The 21,861-nt window shown below is 44.6% G+C and overlaps 1 protein-coding gene across 1 annotated transcript; it reads right to left on the reverse strand.

The window, feature by feature from the left end:
• Positions 1-2,314: 2,314 nt before the first annotated feature.
• Positions 2,315-11,416, reverse strand: TMEM121B (transmembrane protein 121B). The gene has a single exon (XM_085652188.1). The coding sequence runs from the start codon at positions 11,268-11,270 to the stop codon at positions 9,810-9,812; it is 1,461 nt and encodes a 486-aa protein (XP_085508314.1). The 5' UTR covers positions 11,271-11,416; the 3' UTR covers positions 2,315-9,809.
• Between the last annotated feature and the right edge of the window lie 10,445 nt (positions 11,417-21,861).

The following is a 21,861-nucleotide window of genomic DNA, read 5'->3' on the forward strand; positions in this document are numbered from 1 at the left end:
GGAACCTGCTTTCAGTTCACAGACTTGGCCATTGACATTTAAAAGTTTTGAGTGTTTCTATGACACATCAAGAGCAGAAGATACAATAGATATTCACATCTAGGTACAAAATATATCTTGCTGGGTGGTTCTTGTTTCTTTGCAAGTAGGGTTTTGCTTCCATACATCTGTGTCTTTGTGGAGTAAGAGAGTTCCCAGAGTCCTTGGATGATTGCATTGATCAGCGCAGGAGCACCAGAGAGTATTGTGCAACAGCGGCTACAAGACGTTTGACACACTTTCTCAGCGTGAGATCCTCCTGTGAGCAAACAGGTTTCCGCTTCAAGGTGGAACCTTGTTGGCAAGCTCTGAATATGTATCAAATTTGGCACAAGGGTTCAACAAGGCCTACATTTTAGCTCTTTTTGAAGTTCGACTGACACACTTTAGGCCATCAGTTCTTTGCCCCCTAATTCAACTGGAGACATTTTTTTTTTTTTGCATTTGTGAATTTTTTTGGTAAGTTGCTGGGAGACCGGTTTGAGTCCTGCAGGGTGTGGGTTTGCTGTGGTGGACATGGTTAACATCACTTAGTTACTAGGTCCCAGGGAGTAAATATATGTGATGTGCGAGTTTATCCAGTTATGATGATACACTTTAATTTCTCCACTAATAGGGATGTGTTCCTATCTGGTTCCCAAGAACTGAATTCATGCCATGATCCTTGCAATATGCACATACAGAATCTAAGTAGAATCATTTACTCAAGGGTTGTCCTGAGAAACTGGAGCAGTTTTAGCCACTGAAGGACCAACATGGACAACCCTGTGTTAAATTGGTAACTGGAGTTAAAACGCACCATGCCTGAAAATATTTGGGTGGGATTTTAAAAATTCACAATTGACTGTGCATTTGTTTATCTGGCTTGAGCTAAGAGGTGAACATCAATGTGTAATGTGAACCACTAACATCAGACAATGTTTTCTGCCTGGCTTTTCTTTGGTGGACACTAGGGTGCTGTGTACGCAAAATGTACATACTGCTCTTTCCTTTGTTTGTGCTCACTGGTTGACAGTGAGGTGTTAATACATCAGACAAGTTTCTCTGTTCGATATGTGTTTACTGCTGCACACTGAGGTATTATGAACATTACTAACATCAGACCGTGTTCTATGCCTGGCTTGTGCTCACCGTGAGACATTGCTCTCGTTCTGGTGTGTGTTCAAAGTTGGACATTGAGATGTGATGGACACTACTCACATCAGATAATGTTCTATGCCTGGCGTGTGCTCACTGGTAGATATAGAGGTGGTATGTGCACCATAAACATCAATTTTCTAAGCCTGGCTTGTGTTCACACGTTAACACTGAGATGTTATGCACACTATAAACATAGACAATATTCTATGCTTGTTTGTGTACACTGGTGGTCAGTGAAGAGTTATGTGGACGAAAAACATCAGAAAATGTCTGCCTGGCTTAAGTTACCTGATGGGCTAAGTGGTGTTGTGTGCACTAGCACCCTAACACTTTAACAAACCCAGCTTTCAGAAGCATACAGTTACCAGAGCTTCCCTCTGGTTGGTCCAAGGTCCTCTAAAATACCAGGTGTAGGAAAGGGGAACAACCTTTACAACGCAACTTTTACAACGCACTACACTTACAACGCATTTTTTACAACGCACAATCCATTACAACGCATGACATTACAACGCATGACACTACAACGCATTTTTAAAAACTACCTTTACAACGCATTCCATTACAACGCATACTACCATTACAACGCATACCATTACAACGCATAATATAGTAATTTTTACCCCTATACTATCCAACACTTACCCTACTGTTGCACCCCCTGGAGTTAGAATAGTAATTTTTACCCCTATACTATCCAACACTTACCCTACTGTTGCACCCCCTGGAGTTAGAATAGTAATTTTTACCCCTATACTATCCAACACTTACCCTACTGTTGCACCCCCTGGAGTTAGAATAGTAATTTTTACCCCTATACTATCCAACACTTACCCTACTGTTGCACCCCCTGGAGTTAGAATAGTAATTTTTACCCCTATACTATCCAACACTTACTCTACTGTTGCACCCCCTGGAGTTAGAATAGTAATTTTTACCCCTATACTATCCAACACTTACCCTACTGTTGCACCCCCTGGAGTTAGAATAGTAATTTTTACCCCTATACTATCCAACACTTACCCTACTGTTGCACCCCCTGGAGTTAGAATAGTAATTTTTACCCCTATACTATCCAACACTTACCCTACTGTTGCACCCCCTGGAGTTAGAATAGTAATTTTTACCCCTATACTATCCAACACTTTCCCTACTGTTGCACCCCCTGGAGTTAGAATAGTAATTTTTACCCCTATACTATCCAACATTTACCCTACTGTTGCACCCCCTGGAGTTAGAATAGTAATTTTTACCCCTATACTATCTAATACTTACCTTAAATGCAATTTAATATTATGCGTTGTAATGGTATGCGTTGTAAAGGTGGTATGCGTTGTAATGGAAATGCGTTGTAAAGGTAGTTTTTAAAAATGCGTTGTAGTGTCCTGCGTTGTAATGTCATGCGTTGTAATGGATTGTGCGTTGTAAAAAATGCGTTGTAAGTGCATGCGTTGTAAAAGTGTGCGTTGTAACGACATACATCCGTAGGAAAACCTGCTCCTTTCAGGTGACTTATCGTCAACGGAAAACCACGGCATGCACGCTACAGCAACTCAACGGGGAGGGGAGAAAAGCCATACCTCACTTCTGATAATTCCACTTTTTATTACATCTATCCAATACAAATATCAATCAAAACTACTTTAATGCAGTGGTAGCCCAATAGAGACAACTCAACGATAGACCAAAATGCTGGGTAGCCAAGAAGGCTGTCTAACGTAGCCTCCTGGGAATCCCTCCTTTGGTCATTTCAAAAGTCATTCAAAACAAAATTAAAATGCATGTGGTTAAAAAGCAAGCTATGTAAAAGAAACCACTTGCCCACTCAGGTTGCCAGCTACATTTGCACATAGTTACTGAGGGTCTGATCTTAGCTTTTGACCACACTTATGGAAATGAGACAAATACCTGATGCTTCCTGGCTTGTCGAAGATTCCCGCAAACATACCACGTAAATTTAATAAAATGGTGTCCTCATGCTGTGCAAACCCACCTTTCAATACTTCCAGTCTTGTTACTTTCATGACCACTAACTCACATATTAAATACCATCTAGAGGAGGGTAAGATTGCAAAATGGCTAATAATTATCACATCTCTTGTGCATTTCCTTAGCAGAAAATATGGCATGTGCTCGTTTACAAGGAAAGTTAACCACTGGCAATCAATTATATCTCGCTACACCAGTTGCTGTATGGGTTCCATATATGATTACAAAGATGATTATGTTGTTTCCCCCCTACCGCTATCGTGTTTTACCCAAGCACAGCAATAACAGAGCCATACAGGTAACCCCTACAGAAGAGGACAGCTAAAGGCCATTGAGGAGAGCCTTTGATAATAAAGTAAACATTTAGCACTTTGCAAACATGCCTTTATTCCTGCAATAACCCCCAGCACCATTGAAATGGTTAGCATAAATAAGTTTATGTCGATACTTATACGTTTTTGCCTTCTTCCTGTACACAGAAGTATCCAAACTTTGACTGTTGACCTCAAATTTGAAACCAAGACAAAATGGGTAGAAGCAATTGAACTCACAACTGGTAGCTTTCATTGACGTTTTTATGTGCCACAAAGCCTACCTGTGCAACAAGCCGCAGTGGAGGGGGGGGGGGGCTTTTGCAGGCGTGACTTTGTTAGGTGAATGAAGGGGTGCTTGTGTTCAGTGCTATGTTTGAGTTGATCATGTCTGTCTGTGCCTGGCAAAGGAATACAATCATGTCCTATGAGATGTCTATAATGATATCTCATCCCCTAAATAAAAAAAGACCTGGCTCACAGTCGGTGCAAAATGTCATTACACATGGCATGCTCCCTAGGCCTTGGCACACTGGTCTAAGTAGATTTGTCCCATTATTTCTTCACTCCATCAAAATGGTCTTAAAAAAAAAAAGCCAGTCGTGGAGCGGTGACCATGCATATAAACTAGGGATCACAGTGACGCATTTTTTCCAGAAAAAGACAAGGATTCTCCTCTTCCCGGGACTTGTGGGTAGATCGCAGCCATGGGTTGGTTATGGTAGCACCAATTCCCTTGTTCCGTAGGAGTGCGCAAAGTTGTTCAAACAGCAATTCGTTACAAAGAATCGGGTCGCCGTGCCGTCTGCCTGGCTTCCTGAGTGTGACCGTGATAGCACGTGGCTTCTGGAAAAATGTCCGAAGGAAGCGGCCGAGCCCAGCACCCAGCAGGTCGACTGTGCTGTTTCAGTTGGGGCGGGTATAAAATAGCACCGAGGCTAGCGTGTACCATAGCATGCAAATTCTTTACTGTGGAAAGATAAAAATGCAGGCAAGAATGTCGACGTCAGAAGGGTACCGTGGTAGGTCATAGGTACGACCACCCTCCCCTTCCCACCCCCAAGTATGAAAGAAAATGGTTTGTTCTAACATTTTTCTTCCAGGCAGCAGCGTCATCCGTGACGTAGCATCCTGGTCGCTTCAGCACAAAAACATCACATACCATTGAGTAAATACAGAGGTAGAGCGTCCCAACGTAGAAAACAGTGCGTACAAAATTGGTCCACTTAATAATACTGATACTAACATCTTTCAGAAAATGTTCGAAACCTGCCGAGGATGCAAGCAGGAACGGTGTCTGCGCAGGTGGTCCTAGAATATTTAAGCAGTCTTTCAGAATTTCAAGGCGGCGGCTGATTCTAGGCCCCCGGCCTAGGGCCTGGTATGGCACAAGTTATTTTCTAATTTTCTTTGACACCGAACTCGCCACTCTCGAGCCCTTCACGTGACCTCTTGAAATCACCAAGAGCTCGAGCAGAACAGAGGTGACGATAAGGTGGCGTCTGAGCACTGTCCTTGTAAACACGGGACCGACTTCACTTGGCACGTACTGTGGCACATTGATATGACCAGGTCCCAACAGGTTTGCACAGCGTATATATGAACGTATGTACTCATAACCTTCAACTCGGCCCACAACATGAGGCGGACTTTCAGCCAATGCACCAAGCATGCTGGCACTTGTAGGCTCACCATTTTAATGCACAAAGAAACGACATGTCCCAACATGCTCAGATCTATTGGCTGGAAAGATAGGATTGGCTAAAAGTCACCCTTACAACACAGTGACCATTTAGCAGCTATAGTTACATCACAATATCGATTTCTCTGACAGAGCTCAATGAACCTGAACCATCATTCATTAATAGACAATCCAGACCCATAATCAAAGGGCAGCCACGTTTCAAAAGCTTTACAAGGTCTTACCAGTGGTAGCAATGTGCTATACATCTGCTGGTAGCATAACAACACACACCCCTTTACTCTTCCCCAAGCCCGCCCCTCTGAGCTCTCCAGACAGGTGTGGATATATTTTTGTATCTTTCTCCTAAAGAGTGAATTTCGGAAACCTTCAACAAATATACATGTTACAGTGAGTAAAGAAAGTGGGACTAACCCAGCCGCTGTATTGGGCCATACATACAAATCAATTCAGGATTGTTGATGAAAGAATGCAAAGAAGGCGGGAGGATATCTGGAGATATAGCTATTTCGCCTAGTTGCACCCGTGGACTGAGTTCCATGTGAAACACTGACTGCAAAAACATCCTTTGCAAAAATAAAGGCTCCAAAATGTTCGGTCAAAAGCCAGACCTTGCATAAAAATGACTTTATTTAATTCCTAAATGCAGATAAACTCCCTTCCACAAAGATATAAGGCCTATTTTAACTTATGTATTCAACTGTGGTACTTTCATAATTGGGGACAAGTTGATAATAGGATTGGTTAAAGGTCAGCATTTCTGTAGGGAGGAGTTTATAGGAGAGATTGTTGTAGTACATGTTTTGGAGTCTCTGTTTTTGCAAAAGATGATTTTGCAGGCTATGCTTTCACATGCTGTGTATAGACCTGGATGAGTTGTATTTTACATCCAACTGCTCAAAGCAAAGCCTCACTATATAAGCACAAAATAAAGGCTGTTCCACTAAAACAAGACTTTACTGTCATTGACAAGTACCTCTCAGAGATGTTTAACAATCACAGGTATGTTAGGTCCTGCGGGATCTGAACGTGTGATGATTATTGTGCTTTGGCACAATCAAAATTTTGAATGGTAGAGGGAGTAAAAGAAAGGAGGAAGAAATTATACATGCATTGTATAATTATTCCCTATGATCACTTATGAGCATCATGCCTGTAACTTTGGCGTTTTCACCATGAATAGTAGTTTATTTTATGATATTTTATGAAAAATCTGCAAGTTGACTTGCCCATCACGGGCCTAACAATAGTCATTTCTGACTACTCAATGTTTAACTCCTGGCAACTGTGTTGAGAAAAATATTGCATTTCACATGGCTGCCGCATATCGTGCTGGTGAATAGCCATTTAGCCGAAAGACCTCAGCAGAAGGGGTTACATGCTCCTTGCAATTGGGGTTTGTTGGCAGAGGTGACACAACTGGGTGAAAAAGTACTACAAAATGTTGGTCTAGTGGCAGACAGGTGCTACATACTTGTTTTTTGTGTGAGAATTCAACCACAATAAAATAATGCATAAGAACACTTTTGCCTGCAGGCGAGGTTGTATGAAGCTCAGAAACTTCACAATGTCATGAAATTGTGAAGTTTTCGGTTGGCCAACACCAATATTTTAATTTCAAATACCCTTAGAGAAGACTCCTTGTTGACATCCCCCTTGAATATATCCATTATGGTTATTGGGATACAAACGCCGCCATTCTCTTCAGCTCTGTTGTTTCATTTAACTCAGTTGCTATTTGACTACATTTGCATAGGTTTTATGGTTATTTTACTGTTTTAATGTATATTCAAATATGGTACAGTGCTTGGATGTCCTTAAGGGTAAATTTTGCACTGCTGGAAAACTTTGAAATAAAAGTAAACGCTACCACTACCACTGTTCAATGTAATACACTCGGTGGGATTCATTGTGCAGTTTGAAAAAGGATACGTTTTGAAAAACGTTTACAAAAGTATTGTTTTAAGCTGCATGGGGAATACTAATCACAGCCCTGCCTCTTTACATTTACATGCAATGAGAACGATGCTTGCCTGCATAAACCTCTTATTTCACCCGACACAGGGTAGAGAGAGTACCTGGCCAATGGCAGGGCTGTAGGCTGTAAACCAGGGAGTGCATTTCTGGTCGAAAACATCATCTGAAAACACGTGTCTATTCTTTCTTTATTGTGTGTAGGCCGAGGCCAGGGATCCTTGTGTCCTGTGTGGCTACAACAAAACTCAGCTAATGAAGGCAAAACATCTAAAGTGCTTATTAAAAAGAAACATTTGTTCCAAGGAACTGACTGCAGAATAGTGTTTTAAGGTAAAACTGTACAGCACACACCTACAGCAGGTATGCTCTTTGACCTTTGAAATGAAACAGAAACACTATTATTCAGTATTTAAGTTGGTGCCCATCGAAAGAAGAGACATGGGTCCTAATAATGATTTTTCTCATTTAATCTACTGGTTCACCCTAGGTAGATTGCTTTATCTCTATGCTTCTGTATTTCCATTCTCGTCATCATTGACAGTGCCTAGAAGCTATTTATTTTTCAGGAAACGCGAGACAAATAATATTTAGCTACACCCCATGTAGTCACATAGAGAAGATGATTTGGTTGCACACATTACCAGGAATGTGCTGCAGCTAAACTATGGTTATTGGGACACTCCACAATTACTACTTCCTTTCACATTTCTCAGTTACAGGATCAAAGCACAGAACTGCGCCCTAATTGAGGGATGGGACTGCAAACGATTAGGGAAAAATCCACATTGGACTAGAATGCAGAACCAGGAGACCTGGATGCATTGGTGGTGCCACCAAGCTGGCCTTGTTTACACTTTGTGGTTCTGGACTGGTGCTGCCAGCTTTAGTTCCCTCACCAAAAACTGAAAACGCACCCAGCATCATTTAGCAATACTCAAAAGTTTCAAATTCATATGGAAATAACTGTTGACATGTTGCCAGAAGTGTGCAAAAACTCACTGCAGCATGCTAAAGATCTCTTTCTCGCTGAGTCTTGCAAAGAAAATTGTTCCCTTGTTTTCAGTATTGTGACCTGTAGGTATTGCAGTAGATTTAATAATAGATCAGCAGGTCTCCAGAAGGACAGCTGAGCGCACACACGGGGTTAATTACAGGTAAGTGACTTTGTGTCAACCCTAGTGGCATCTCAGGCTCCCGCCTGCCTGTCAGTGTATAGTCTAACTTTCTTGTAGACCAGTACCCTTCAATTGGCAAGAACTTGCAAATGCATTTAAAGAATTGGAATAAGTGGTAACAACGGATGGCCCCACGCATGTAAGGGTTTAAATTTGGTACTTGTGAACTTCTCAACACTGTTGCTTTCAGGGCTCCACTGTGTCAAATGTCTTTTAGGGTGAAGGCGAGGTATACGCCTCAAGCAGACCCAAATTATTGCTGTGTGACCTCGCAGGGTTGGCCAGCAGTGACCCATTGCTTGGAGGAGCATGGAAAGGTGCAGCAAAAAAACGTAGAATGACAACTCTTGAATTAACCAGAACCACTAGACTCTGTTGTGGGCATATTCTGAAATATGGCTGGGTAGCTCTTATGAGTCATAGCCGAAGGGGACCAACCACAAGCAAATCAAGCTTGGCCTTGCTGCAGTGCGAACGGTGCAGCTCAAACTGTCAGGGTGCGTCCACATTTTACAACACTGAGTTGCAGCTTAAGTCCCAATGGCGCACAGGGGGCGCAGGGCCATTGCACAAACATACCCACACCACTTAGGGCAACTCACTTAGACAGCAAAAAAATAATGGCTGCAAATGGGAAAGTATACAAATATTTGCACAGCACTCTGTGTGCCTCTGTATTTTCAGTGTAGAGTTTATACATTTGTTAAATAATAAAGTATGCGAATTGTGCACGATTTGGTTGCTATGCAAAAGAGCTAAAACAAAAAACGATGGTGCGGTTTCTCAAATTCGAGTCACAGAGAAGTCTATATTGAAATAGGAAAAACCTCAGTAAATTTGCTTGCAGCTTAGTTTGATAAGTAAGATAAGCATACCAATTGATACATTCCTGCTGCTATGTTGTGTTTTTACATGGGATTTATATATTATTTTCCCAGATGGGGCTGGTCATTGTTTGCTAAAGGCAGTTGAGCTTATCCACAATTTATTTTGCGAAACACAAATTCTTAAGGTACGCAGATACGGAATACGGGTGTAAATTGCCCTGTTTGGGTGTATTGTCATCCCTCTGCCCCCCTCAAAGTCGAATAGGCTGCAATGCATCCTGCGGAGGAATAAGGCATGTGCTAAACCTTCCAGTATCCCCTATTTAAATTCCATGGAGGCTACCATATGTATGTGAAATGGTGGGATCTTTTACAGGAACAAAACACAAAGCAAGTCACATTTCAAACCAAAATTGAGTGCATTCTCATAAAAATCGGAGCAAGTGGACCACTCTGGGCCTCAGGTCTGCAGTTCGCGGACCACCATTCAACGAAAATGTGCAGCCCCTGCCTCGCCTGGCAATGTCTAATGAGCATCTGTGAAGTTTTGAAAGTTATTTGCAAGATGAGATGAGTTTGTATGGATTTTTTTAGGGAGTATGCAGAGAGTTTAGAGCAACAAAAGAGAATGAGAAGTGTCAAGAAAGGGCTAGTTCTGTGCAGTGACCGCCAGGGTGTTGACGTAACCGTGAGGGCCCATGTCGTTCTCAGAGATGCAGTGGCTGAAGTGACCTGCGCAGTGGGGCGGAGCCCGGGGCCGACCCCTGGCGGAGCGGCTGTCGCGACAGCAGCCACAGCAGCAGCAGCAACAGCCCTCCAGGGCCTCCAGCCCCCGGCAGCTCAAGAAGAAGACATTCTTAAGCAGGAAGACCGAGACAGGCTGCTGGTGTGGGCCAAAGCACAGGAAACCACGGACCGCCAGCAGCGGTCCATCCACAAGGGCCCCGCTGCCAAGGAACCTCAAGGCCGAGCGCCCACACTGGAGCCGCTTTGACGAGGAGGCGGCCTTGTTCAGCTCGTAGAGCCAGAGTACCGGTGAGGCCAAAGCCACAAAGTAGACGGCCAAGAGGGTGTAGCGGAGCTGTGGGGGAAGCGGCCCCGCCTCGGGCATCAAGAGCTGTTCCATCAGCGCAAAAGCATCGAGCAAGTCAAGGCAGGTGCCCAGGAAGCAGGCCCGGGCGCGCTGGTGCAAGGCAGAGGCCCCCGCGTCCTCCTCCGTGCTGAGGGACCGCACCAGGGCGTAGAGCAAGGGAGCCGAGAGGGCCACAGTCACCCTCAGGCCCCCGCCCCCGAAGGGAATCCTCAGCTCCACCTGCTCCAGCAGGGACGTCCCCACCAGCAGGGCCACCTTGGGCGTGAAGGCGATGGAGTAGATGAGCCAAGCCAGGTGGGTGTAGGCCCATTCGCTGCCCGGGCTGGGGCCCGGCTCCTTCTCGTCGCAGGGGCCCTCGGTGTCCTGCGAGGAGGGGCTGTGCTGAGGGAGCTCCAGGCTCTCCGCGGCTGCCGCCTTCTCCCGCTGCTGCTGCTTCTTCTTGAGGCCTCGGCTGTTCTTGGCAAAGAAGATCCCCCATCCGATGAGCACCACCAGGTCAGTGGCCACCCAGGAGCACCAGTACAGGTCCGTGACGGCGATGAGGTAGAGGTCCAGCAGGCCACCCTGGGCCAGGAGCAGTACCAGGGCCAGGGCCTTGTAGCAGCCACTGCGGCAGGCCGCCGCCCCTGCCATCCCTCCACGACCCCCTCCACGACCCCCGCCGCAGCCGCCCCGGCTTGACACATACAGCGGCGGGGCTCCTGGCCCAAACTCCCCGGCCGTCATGCTGCAGGAGGTGGAAGTGCTGGAGGAAGCCTCGGGCGTGGAGGGAAGCGGCGGCACCGGGGTGTGAGGGGGCACCAGAGGCTGGCTCAGGCTCCGCTTTTCCTCCTCGCCCCCAGCCGGGTCCCCGGTGCTGGAACTGTGCGACCCCCTCCGGAAAGAGATGCGCAGGAACAAGGGCTGGAGGTCCGGCGGGATGGCGGCGGCAGCCGACGTGGAGGAGGGCTGGAAGGAGCCGGACACCACCGACGGGGGCCGTGGGTGCTGAGGCTGATGGAGGGGCGCTCGGTTCATGGTCCTCGTTGCGCCCTCCGCCTAGGAGAGCGGGCTGCGGGGGCTCCCTGTCCGTTGCCCCCCTGTTCCAGTCCCCGCAGGAGCCCCCTCACACCCACACCGAGGCATGAAGGATGCTGGAGTGGAGGCAGGGATGCTAGACAGCATCCAGCGAGATGCTGACAGGACCAACGGCGAAAAGCAAAACCTGGCACGGAGTCACATATGCGGGGAGTCACAGAAAACAAGCCAATGCTGGATCAGGAATAACAAGCATTTCCAATGCAATAGGTCTCGCATTTGCAAAAGTTAGAGCTATTGGCATTGTAAATGTTAAAGTTTTTAATTATGTGTTAGTTTTGAACATAGATAAATAAATGGCTTTCTCATTTATAATGATAATACCTTAGAATTTTACTTTGTTAATAAGAATGTATTTTATGTTATTTTTTTACTTGAAAGTAATAAAATGCATTGTTATTAACAATACGAATAGCTTAAATTTGTGTAAATCCGAGACCTATTGTTTTACAAATTGTAATGCAATAGGTGCTGCATTTGCATAAGTTTAAGCTATTTGCATTGTAAATAAATAAAAATGTTATCGATGTTTTTTTTTTTTAAATTGTTTTTATTATTAGTAAAGGTAGGGCAGAGCACAATCACAGGAATATCTATACAAATGCAGTCTGGTGGTACATTATCAGACGTCAACGCTCATAACACTGTTACATCAGAATATTGGTCAGAGCTCACCTACGGACCCCCAGATAGCGCCTCACCCCCTCCCCGCTTCAGATGGAAATATCCTCATTCGGCAACTCCGGTGGTTCACATATAAAGCCCCTGTACTTGTTCCAGGCTCCCCAAACCTTCCCCCATTTCTGCGGACAACCTCGGTTAACATATGTAGTTTTCTCTGCTACCATAGCCTCATCCATGTCCCCACACCATGCCCCGACCCTCGGCGGGCGGCTGGAGCCCCACAACCTGGCTATATTCCGTTTGGCGACCATCATGCCTAATGTGGCCCAGTCCTGTGCCGGATGGTTTAGATCATTTGGCTCCCATATATTCAACAAACATCTTTTAGGTTCTGGTGTTACCAATACCCCCTCCACTTGTGAGATAGTCCGCATTACTGCCACCCAGTATGTCATAATCCTTGGACACTGCCATATAGTATGATAGAAAGTCCCCTCATCTCCGCACTCCCGCAGACAATACGGGTGTGAGGCATTCCCTATTTTGTGTAAGGTTAATCTAGTAAAGTACACCCAGTGCAGTATCTTCAACTGTACGAGTCTCAATCTAGAGGGTATTGCAACTTCCCGCGGTGACGAGAGTGCCATCTGCCATTCCGAGTCATCCATGTCCCCAAGGTCTGCAGACCATTTGACCTTCAGCGCCTGTGTCGGGTCAGGTAGGTTATTAACTAATTTACGGTAAGTGAAGGAGGTGGCTTTTTTCGTCATGTAGTCAGTGAGGAGCCTGTCCTCTAATGGAGAGGCCTCCGGCAGGACGGTGTCGGGCGGTATTGCTGCCTGCAGTGCATGCCTAATCTGTATGTACCTGAATTGTTCAGCAGAGGCCAGCTCGTATTGTTCTTGCAGGCGTTCGAATGTCACCACCCCACCCCGCACCCACAGGTCTCCCACCGTAGAGATGCCTATGGCGTCCCAGGCGTTGAATCCCTTACTCTTTCTAAGCTTTCCCTGCCTTCCTGTATCCCAAAGAGGTGTAAGCTGTGTGATAACCCCCTGCCATCCCAGTTTCTTTTGCGCCATATACCATATGTCTATTGTATGTACCGTCGGGCCAAGCAGTGGGTTAGGTCGTTTTTTATTGTATAGGGCTGCCATAACTCCTCCATCTCCTAATAGATATCTGTCCGCCTGGAACGCAGGGTCGGAATGCGGGGCGTGTATCCATTGATTGATTATTTTTAACTGAGCAGCCCAATAGTACAGTTGCATGTTAGGTAGCGCTATTCCCCCATCATACCAACCCCTAACCAGCTTTTCCATTGCAATTCGCACTGGTTTGTTTCCCCACAATAGACTAGAGACCTCTGAGGCTATTGCTTTAAAATAGCTCGCTGGTACTGGAAATGGAGTATTTTCCAGAGCATACAGGAATCGGGGGAGTGCCATCATTTTAAAGAGTGCTGCTTTCCCAAGCAGCGTCAAGGGCAATGCGTGCCAATGCGCGGTATCCCGTTTTAGACGGTCCAAGGGGGGCATTACATTTTTGTTAATAAAGTCCTCTGGCTTAGGTGTCACATAGATCCCTAAATACTTAAAGCAGTCTGTCGTGATTAGGAGGTCACACACTTTAGGCAGTTGTGGTGGCGGACCGCTAAGTATAAATAAGACCGATTTAGACCAATTTATGGTGTAACCCGACACCTTCCCGTAGTTTTCACATACGTTCAGCAGTACCATAAGGTAGCGTGTGGGTGAGGCCAGGTATAGTAAGATATCATCTGCATACAACGATATGCGGTCCAACCACCCCACCGCCCACTTGAGCCCCCTGATGGTTGGTTCCCACCTGATCAGGGCTGCCAATGGCTCCAACACCATGGCAAACAGCAAGGGGGATAACGGGCAGCCCCGGCGAGTGCCGCGTCCTAGCGGGAAATCTCCTGACATGTGCCCATTGGCCGTGACATGTGCAAGCGGCTTTGCGTATAACAGGCTCACCCATGCGCAGAATTTAGGGCCCAAGCCCAGATGCCGAAGGACCACAAACAAGAAGGGCCACTCCACCATATCAAACGCCATGCGGGCATCTAAGGAGAGAATAACAGCCGGTTCTTCAATATAGGGCGTACGGGCCAGTACCCCATGGAGCCGTCACAGGTTAAGGGCCGTGTTTTACGACCTGGCATGAAGCCTGATTGGTCCGGGTGTATGAGGGTCGCCATATGCGGCGTTAAGCGCGTTGCCAGAAGTTTTGCAAGTATTTTAGTTTCAGCATTAAGTAATGATATGGGGCGATATGAGGTGCATTCCGCGGGAGGCTTTCCCGGTTTCGGAATCGCCACAATGGTCGCTACCCTTTGGTCCCTCGGTAGTTCTCCCGCTTCCAGACTTTCGGTGTACATGTTTAAGAGGTATGGGGAGAGCATACCCGCCATCTTCTTATAATATTCAATGGGTATGCCGTTTTTATCGGTGTTTTTTAAAATAAAAATACAGAAACAAAATGTATTGTTATTTATAGTACCAATAGCTTAAAGTTGTGTAAATGCAAGACCTATTGTTTTGGGAATTGTAATGCAATAGGTTTTGTATTTGCACTATTTTAATGTATTGGTATTGTAAATGACAATGCATGTTATTTATACTGATTTTATTGTGATATTATAATAAAAATTTGTAGTAGAATAAATATTGTAGATATGTTTTATAATTATTTGATGGCATGAATGTGGTGTTAACCCTGAATAGTGACACCCAAATGTCATATATATATACATATATGTATATCACTTTTGTGTGTAAATATTTGGGGTGAATATTAAATGAATGGCACTCTATATATATATATATATATATATATATATATATATAAAATCGCATTTGTGTAAGTTTAAGCTAATAATATTGTAAATTACACTGTTTTTATTGATGTTTTTTAATAAAAAAACAAATACAACGTATTGTTATTTATAATACTAATAGCTTAAAGTTGTGTAAATGCCAGACCTATTGTTTGTTGGGAATTAAGAAGGCCAGAGGTTACAACTGAAAAACAGCCTGCAGCACTGAGCCCATATACACTATAACACAAGCATAGTTTCAAATAAAAATGTTTTGTTTTATGCACGTGGATGTGCAATTGTAAAAAAATCAACAAGTTTCACACTCGCTGCTCACATCAGCTGTGATAGTATAGTTACAGCACGTAATTGTAACATCAACTCATCCTGCTATCCTTACGCACTTGGAACATGGCATGCCATTCGTTGGGGAATAATAAGGCCAGAGGTTGCAACTATAAAACATCCTGAAACACTGAGCCCATGTTCACTATAACACGAGCATAACTTAATATAAGAATGTTTTACTTTTTGCAGGTGCATGTGCAATTGAAAAACATCACCAAGTTTCACACTAGCTACTAACATCAAGTGTGAGCGTATATTTACAGCACTTAATTCTGACATCAACTCATCCTGCTATCCTTATGCAGTGGCTACATATAATGCTAATTGTTGGGAATTCGTAAGGCCAGAGGTTACAACTATAAAACAGCCTGAAGGGCTGAGCCTATGTTCTCTATAACACGAGCATAGCTGAAAATAAGAATGTTTTGTTTCGTGCAAATGCATTGCCAATTTACACATCAAAAGGTTTCACACTCGCTGCTGACATCAAGTGTGATCGTATATTTACGGGACTTAATACGGACATCAAATCACCCTGCTATCCTTACACAGTCAGTTCATGGCGTGCCATTTGTTGGGAATTCATAAAGGCACAGTGTACAACTATAAAACAGCCTGAAGCGCTGCGCCTATGTACACTATCACACAAGCATAACTTAAAATACAAATGCTAATTCTGCTAATATAATATACGAGAAAGTGTAAGTTTAGAAGAACAATTTTACGTATGCTAACAATACAGCGCAGTGGACTTAGGCCCACTTTGGGAAGCAGATCATATGTTCACAAACACAAAGAATCGCCTCTGCTTTAATACAATAAAAAATAACAGACCCAAGTGTTATATACACTGGTGAATATTTTAAAAGTTGTGTTACACAACTTTTAAAATATGCACCAGTGTTTTCTGCAGCCAGTTCGCATTGTCCTTCAACTGTAAATATTGTGTGAAAAAGGTAAAAAAAAAGGCAGACAAAGTCTGGTATAGTGTGAAGTGTCCGCTTGTTTGCGCCAGTTGAGAAACAAAACCAGGCCAAGCTAATTAAGTGTTTTAAGATCGTCAGTAAAGATTGTAGTCTCTTCGTTCCCAGCGTCAGTGAGATGCAAATGAACAAACAATGTGATGCTAAATGCCTTAAAAAAAAAAGGCCCTGCTAAAGTAAAAGGAACAAAAACAAAATAGCCTTCGAATTCGCATACTTTTAAATGCATACTACATCAACTCATCCTGCTATCCTTACGCAGTCGGTGCATATAATGCCAAACTTTCCTTACGCACTCGGAACATAACGTGCCATTTATTGGGAATTAATAAGGCCAGAGGTTACAACTATAAAACAGCCTGAAAAGCTGCACCCATGTACACAATAGCCCAAGCATAACTTATAATACTAATGTTTTGATATGTGCAGATGCATGTGCAATTGAAAAAGAGCAGCGAGTTTCACGCTCCCTGCTAACAGGTGTGATGGTATATTTACGGCACTTAATTCTGACATCAAATCACCCTGCAATCCTTACACACTCGGTACATGGCATAGCATTCATTGGGAATTCCTAAAGCCAGAGGTTACAACTATAAAACAGTCTGAAGGGCTGAGCCCATATTCAGTACAACACAAGCATAGCTTAACATAATAATGTTTTGTTTTGTGCAGCTGCATGTGCAATTTTAAACTGAAGCGAGTTTCATGCTCACTGCTGACATCAAGTGGGATGGTATATTTACAGGACTTAATTCTAACATCAACTCACCCTGTAATCCTTACGCACTCGGTACATGGCATAGCATTCATTTGGAATTCCTAAAGCCAGAGATTACAACTATAAAACAACCGGAAGAGCTGAGCCCATATTCAGTATAACACAAGCATAGCTTAAAATAATAATGTTTTGTTTTGTGCCGATGCATGTGCAATTTTAAACTGAAGCGAGTTTTTCACGCTCACTGCTGACATCAAGTGGGATGGTATATTTACAGGACTTAATTCTAACATCAACTCACCCTGCTATCCTTACGCAGTCGGTACACCCACATAGCATACCATTGGTAGTGAACTGGTAAGGCCAAAAGTTACAGCTGTAAAACAGCCTGAAACAATAAGCCCAGGGGGTAACTTCACTGACCTTGCTGGGAGTGCTGCTCCTGTTTGCCTGTCCGTTTTCTGGCCACTTCGCCACGCCTCGCGGCCCCCGCTTCGCGGGAGCCGCTCGCAGGCAAGAGACCTTGTTGGGGATCCAGCCCTTGGTTTTCACTCGTGCATTGGAGCACCAACGCGCCTTCAGGGACATTACAGCTGACACCAAGGACAGAGGCGGGACTGCGAGGACCAGCGTGCTCAGCGGCGCTGATCGGCCGCAGCTGGTCCTCTTCCCGCCCCCTCCACCTGTTAAAATCACTGCGGAGTGGGAGCTGCTTGGGTAACTTCACTGACCTTGCTGGGAGTGCTGCTCCTGTTTGCCTGTCCGTTTTCTGGCCACTTCGCCACGCCTCACGGCCCCCGCTTCGCGGGAGCCGCTCGCAGGCAAGAGACCTTGTTGGGGATCCAGCCCTTGGTTTTCACTCGTGCATTGGAGCACCAACGCGCCTTCAGGGACATTACAGCTGACACCAAGGACAGAGGCGGGACTGCGAGGACCAGCGTGCTCAGCGGCGCTGATCGGCCGCAGCTGGTCCTCTTCCCGCCCCCTCCACCTGTTAAAATCACTGCGGAGTGGGAGCTGCTTGGGTAACTTCACTGACCTTGCTGGGAGTGCTGCTCCTGTTTGCCTGTCCGTTTTCTGGCCACTTCGCCACGCCTCGCGGCCCCCGCTTCGCGGGAGCCGCTCGCAGGCAAGAGACCTTGTTGGGGATCCAGCCCTTGGTTTTCACTCGTGCATTGGAGCACCAACGCGCCTTCAGGGACATTACAGCTGACACCAAGGACAGAGGCGGGACTGCGAGGACCAGCGTGCTCAGCGGCGCTGATCGGCCGCAGCTGGTCCTCTTCCCGCCCCCTCCACCCGTTCTTCTCCCTGATAATCAGTGATAGCAACGCGCACGCGGGACGCGCGCGGGGCTAAGACCGGGGCTAAGACCGGGGCTAAGACCGGGGCTAAGACCGGGGCTAAGACCGGGCCGTTTTAGGCCGTTTAAGACCGGACCGGGCCATCCCTCTTGGTTATATTTTCTTTTATTTGCGTTGTTTAGTTGTGCTTGTGTTTTAATTTTAAACCACCTATAGTTTAAATAATGTCTGTCTGTGAAACTAGGAGTAAGTCTACCAAATCCGTGAAAAAGGCTACAGGGACCCTGGATGATTTTATCACAAGGACTAGCCTTTCAATTGATAATGAGATTACTAAACTCCAGCATAGAGTATCCTTGGAGCTGGAGTCTGCAAGGAGGCTCTCTACCGAACTAGTATTAGGGAAAAAATCCTCTCTAGGTAGTATTGCCTCCTCAAAAACCCCTGAGCGCACTACTGGCCCCACACCAATTATCACCTTGGTCGAGGTTCACTCTACTGCTGAGGAAACAACTCCCTCTATTAATCAAGACTTTGTTCCCTCGGGCCCCTCTGTCAGTGTTGTATCTGAAAGCTTTCCATCTTCGGACCCACTGATAGGGAATATCGTGGGTAGTAAAAATGGTGAGAAGCAAAAGGTATTGGTGGAAACAGACCCGATTAAAAGCCAGGTGCCTGTTAAGACATCATTAAAACATAAGAGAAAACGGAAACATATATCTGCGTATGCTAGAAAAAAGGCGAAGGTAGCCTTTAGCCAAAATATTATAGGGGGGGCCCCGCAAACACTCAATGTAAGTATTGCTAACAATATGTCTGACCAAGCGCCTCTAATTGTTCAAAGCGTCAATGCTAGTACAGATGAGCAAAACTCGGTCATAATGACTGACCACTCTGTCAATGAGGGCCAGAGAAATTCTTTGAACATGGTAGGACAGGAAGAGGGAAGGGAAGAGTTTTTAAAACTGGTATGGGATACGCTTAAGAAACTACTCAGGCCATTAGAAGTGAGGTTAACTGGCATTGAGAATCAGTTGCTTGAGGTAGAAAAAAGTGTTATTACACTATCTAGCTTAAGTCTCAATTGCACTGATGTACCCATAGTGTCTATGCAAGCACCAGTTACTGCTCCTGTGATACCTCTGAATAAAAATCCAACTAGCATACAGCAGCAAAAAGAGGAAATAGTTAAAAGAACAAATAAAACATCGATAACAAATACATTAGTTACATCAAATATAATTCCCTCGACCTCGTCATCTGCAAATACCTCTAACAAATCTCTGCTGAAGGGTCATGTTCAAAGCAAAACGCCTCAATTACCAAATGTTGCTACTACCCATTCTGCTATCCCCAACACCCCTGTTCCACAGAAATCCACATTTAATCTACCTGTCAGCAATAAATCCTTGACTGATAGATCTTTTGCCAATGTTCCTAATAAGCCAAACAATCAATCTGGCCATGCTTATAACAACTTTAAAGGAGGGTATATAGATTTACCACCTGAGGCAAGCCCATTTGTAATTGTTCTTACAGGGGTACCTGAATTAGAAAACCAATATGAGGAGAACTTTCAATCTCTAAAAAATAAAGTGATCTATTGGTTAAATTCGAATAAACCCATTCCGAATCATATGAAAAGTAAAATCCTCATGGTTCGTAGGGTGCCGTGGGTAGGACCCATGGCTAAATCAATTATGGGTGACTGCATAGTCATTTCTTTTGAGGAACCCCATAGTGTTGAACAGATTTGCAAATGGAAATCATATGGAGATACACCACCCATTGAAGCCAGGCCTCTATCGTTTTTTTACCCCCCACCTAGGCCCATACAATATGGGTCCAATTGGAACACTGTCAAACAGTGTCACGGCTATGTACCCAACTTGGCTAGACAGGCAGATCGAAATATGTGGTCTGGTATTCCCACCTTTAACAGGTTCAGTTGTCTAGATGCTGTCGATTGACTTGGGACTATGCCAGATTGTATTCCCAAGTTATATGACACCTACTGTACACTAGTTAATAAGTCTTATTACCACCAGAGCAAGGAAAGGTCTCTAGCAGCTGATAAAGTATGTCACGATCTGGATGTGGGTTGCCTAGATGGGGGAACCAATACTATAGTAAGAGATGTGGTCATTGAGACAGAGAATCAAACTGCCGATATACAGTTAGGTAATGTTCATCATCAGCCGGTACTTATGCCGGCTTTTGATGATCAAACCTGTTCCAGTAATAGACTGACCCCACGTTTTCTCATTTTGTCTTGGAACATTGCTGGTGTTGGTAAAAATCTTAAGGATCCTGAATGGGCTGATTATGTTGATACTAGTGACCTTTGTTTATTGCAAGAAACATGGGCAATAGATGTTCCTCATAGAGTCGGATACAAAACCTATGGCACTGAGGCAGTTCAGTCTGATAGGGGGAGACCGTCAGGGGGGTTGATCATATGGCTTAAAATCACCTTGGTTATGAGGGTTGAAATTATAGAGACAGGAACACCCGATATTCTGGCCCTAAAAATTGTACCCCCAAATGGAAATGAATGTTACATTGTCAACGTCTATAATAGACCACTTGCCCATTCCAAGGTCTCACCTACTTTGGAAACACTGGATCTCTTTTTGAAAAAGGTAGTTGGAGATACCCCGGTAATTTTGGGAGGCGACCTAAACTGTAATTTCGAACCGGTTTCTGGTATTAATGACGTCTTTGAGGATGAGGACCAGGTGTACAAAATTCCCCGGCTTGAAACCTCAAACTTTGTTAAGTGTTCCACTTTGGCCGTTCAATTGCTTAGGCTAACGGCAGATCATGGTCTAAGAGCATGTAACGGCCGCCTTCCTTCGGACCTGACAAAACAACCAACTTTTGCGAAATCCAATAGTAATCTAGATTTCATACTTGTTTCACTTAACCTTTGGCATTATTTGATTGACTTAAAAGTGGCAAGTAGGGAGGAAAGTGATCACTACCCTTTAGAACTTTACATTGATGTGCAAATGTTTAGTGATATTACTACCAACCTAGCTACTCTATCATCTGAGACCACCAATAGCAAAATGTGTGAGGATGTACACATAAATAATAATAGACGTGTAGTAAAATGGCCATATATTTTGTCTGATGGCAAGGCCCTAGCATCGGTGTACTCTCTCCTTGGGGAAATGTTTGGACCTATAGCTGGACAATCTTTTCTACCTGTCCACTTTGATCACTTTATCGAACTACACAATGTTTTCTTCAGTGAACTAAAAACTTGCTTGTCAAAAATGCCAAGGAAAAAGCAACAAAATATAAGAGTGGGAAGTCACGGAAAACTATGGTACGATCACTCATGCAGGTTGGCCAAGAGAAACCTCCTGCTTGCTATTAAAAGCAAATCAAAAGAAGGAGTCAAACTTGCAAGGGAGGCATATAAGTGTGCCCAAAAAACATCAAAAAAACTATGGGAAGAGTCGATTTGGTCAGAAATGCTAGTTGCTGCAAAAACTAATGATAATGTTGGGTTTTGGAGGTTGGTGGCAAATGAGGGGCATGCAGGCAGAGCTGTAAAAGACACGTTTTTGGATGAAATGACATGGGTGACCCATTTCACATCCCTTTACAAACAATATGATGGTGATGACAACAAGATATTATGGTGCCCCCCTCCTATTGAACCCCTTGACTTCACACTGGAGGAAACAATAAGGGCGAT

Source organism: Triturus cristatus, chromosome 4_1 (genome assembly GCF_964204655.1).
Source record: "Triturus cristatus chromosome 4_1, aTriCri1.1, whole genome shotgun sequence".
In the NCBI taxonomy this organism is placed as follows: Eukaryota; Metazoa; Chordata; class Amphibia; order Caudata; family Salamandridae; genus Triturus; species Triturus cristatus.

Coding starts and splice junctions, on each gene's coding strand:
- TMEM121B (XM_085652188.1), bottom strand. CDS start 11,270: ATGAACCGAGCGCCCCTCCATCAGCCTCAGCACCCACGGCCCCCGTCG.